Raw genomic sequence first — 2,092 nt, forward strand, 5'->3', positions numbered from 1 at the left:
TTTTAGCCCACTAACTATCCCACTATTGGCAATGGTACTACTGTACTTTCAATAAAGCAATCGTACTATCAAATTCACAAAAACTCTGAATACATTGTTCTTCTTAATGGGTTCAGTTGACTATTTAATCTGCAATTTCCTATATGACCTGTATCCCAAACACACACCATGTGAAACTGTACGTGGGCAACTGTGCAAACACACACCATGTGAAACTGTACGTGAGCAACTGTGCACTCAATGGGTATGGACTATTATGATTAATTGTCAGAAGTCATCATGAATAAATACAATTTTACAGTGGATAAAACTAATCTAATTGAGTGACAAACATTGTTAGTGGTAGTGAATATTTTTGGTGTTGAATTTAGTGTTAACCACAAGCTAAAGTATCACACTTCGTAACGACTCTCAGTTATTAGAAAGCATGTTGGTTCCTTCATTATCACCTCTGTTAGATGACCTGACACACATTAACTCTCTGACCCGTTTCCTCCCTCTCATCTCTAACTCTCTCTCAAACACAAACCCCACGCTGTGCCGCATCGCTGCACAGCGGACGTAGCTGCGGTTTGTGTGGCAGGGCCCGACAGCTGGCACGCAGTCGTAATATTCCTCGCTCACTTTACTTGTCGCAGCTTGGGTTTCGTGCTGTGAAAAATAGCCAGGCCGTGTGCATTATTCACCAGGCAGCTGGGATCAGGTGCTGATCAAAGCTTAGAGCCGTGTTGCCTGTTTAAGGTTTGCTCCCTGGCTTTGCCCCGTGGAAACTGAAGAGTTAAAAAAGCATCCCAAGTATCAGAGGTTACTAGAAAGTCAGGAAGGGAAGTGTGTTTGTCTTTAAGGGGGAAGAGGTGTGTGGTTTTGGGTCTCTGTGTGCTTCTAGGGTTACTCTTTATCAAATATAGCGAGCCCATAAAAGTTTCAAGGTCTCTACTGTATCTCATTTGCATATCTGTGTCCATATCTTGACAGGAAGCAGGACGATACCCTGCCTATAAGGAGATGGTGGCAGAATACAGGTGGCTCAATAAGCGTATGTATCTGTTTTATTCTCCAGTGTTTCATTATCTAGAGAGCTGCAGCCTTTCTCCTTGTGTTTGTCGTCTCAGTGAATCTGTAAAGAACACAGGACACTTTGTGGTATGCTTGAATAAACTTGAGTTAGATGATCTCTTTCTTTCCTCCTCAGTGGCCAATGGTACCCAGAAATCTTCCTCCCAGGGTTCAGAATCCAACTCCTCTGCCTCCTCTCTGTCATCCGGGACTCCGGTCAGCTCTCTGAGCGGCCTGTCGCAGGTCATGTTCCCTCCCAGCCTGCCGTTTGGTTCAGACATGGTGGACGTCTGCATCTCTACTGAGGACCAGAGGTCAGACTCAGCTTTCTACTTTTGGTTATATTCTCTTAGATTTGGAGGAAATACCAGACCTAAACAGCTCAGTATTTTATTGAACCTTATACCTGCTTTAGGCTTTCAAAACTCCCTTTATAGTAGGGCTGTTGGGAAAACCCCAATACTGCCATACTGTGCTATTGACAAGCCAGCTGCAGGGGGTGGCAAGCAACCACCACAACTGCTGTGTTCACATTTTTTCATGGGAGCACTGCATGTTTACACTATGCTATAAATGGCAGCAGCGTGACAAGGTGCTGAGGGTCTACTCTGCACTGCACGTTTGGTGTTTTTATGGTTGTGAAGTCGAAAAATATTCAGCTTAAGGAAGATTTAAACTGCTGCGTTGAATTATAGCTGTACTTACAGCGTAGGCTCTGTGTAGACGTGTACCCTACACCATAGCTTGACATCCTCCCTAGCAATGTAACAATGCAGAAAATACTGACTGACCTCCTGTTTGTTTTTGTAAGCTGAAACCATTTCCCTCAAAAGCAAAGCTATTATTTGCTTTTAAATAAACAATAAAGACAACTAGTGCATACCCATTGGTAGCTTTGTCACCTTCTACCTATGCCAGTCCTCAATGCCTATGTGCAGCTTCACATAGATTGACCACGTCAGTGAGTAGAAAAACGTGGGACAGACAGAATGACTGACTGACAGAATGACACACTGACAGTTTCCATGATTATGTA

The 2,092-nt window shown here is 43.6% G+C and overlaps 1 protein-coding gene across 1 annotated transcript in view; it reads left to right on the forward strand.

The window, feature by feature from the left end:
- The window catches only part of LOC126399665 (PDZ domain-containing protein 7-like), a 17,683-nt gene that overhangs the window by 5,142 nt on the left and 10,449 nt on the right, over positions 1–2,092 (forward strand). Inside the window, exons 8-9 of the mRNA XM_050059812.1 lie at positions 976–1,036; positions 1,193–1,370. Coding sequence (XP_049915769.1) covers positions 976–1,036; positions 1,193–1,370 — 239 coding nt within the window. The remainder of the gene's footprint in view (positions 1–975; positions 1,037–1,192; positions 1,371–2,092) is intronic.

This window comes from Epinephelus moara, chromosome 13 (assembly GCF_006386435.1).
Source record: "Epinephelus moara isolate mb chromosome 13, YSFRI_EMoa_1.0, whole genome shotgun sequence".
Classification (NCBI taxonomy): domain Eukaryota; kingdom Metazoa; phylum Chordata; class Actinopteri; order Perciformes; family Serranidae; genus Epinephelus; species Epinephelus moara.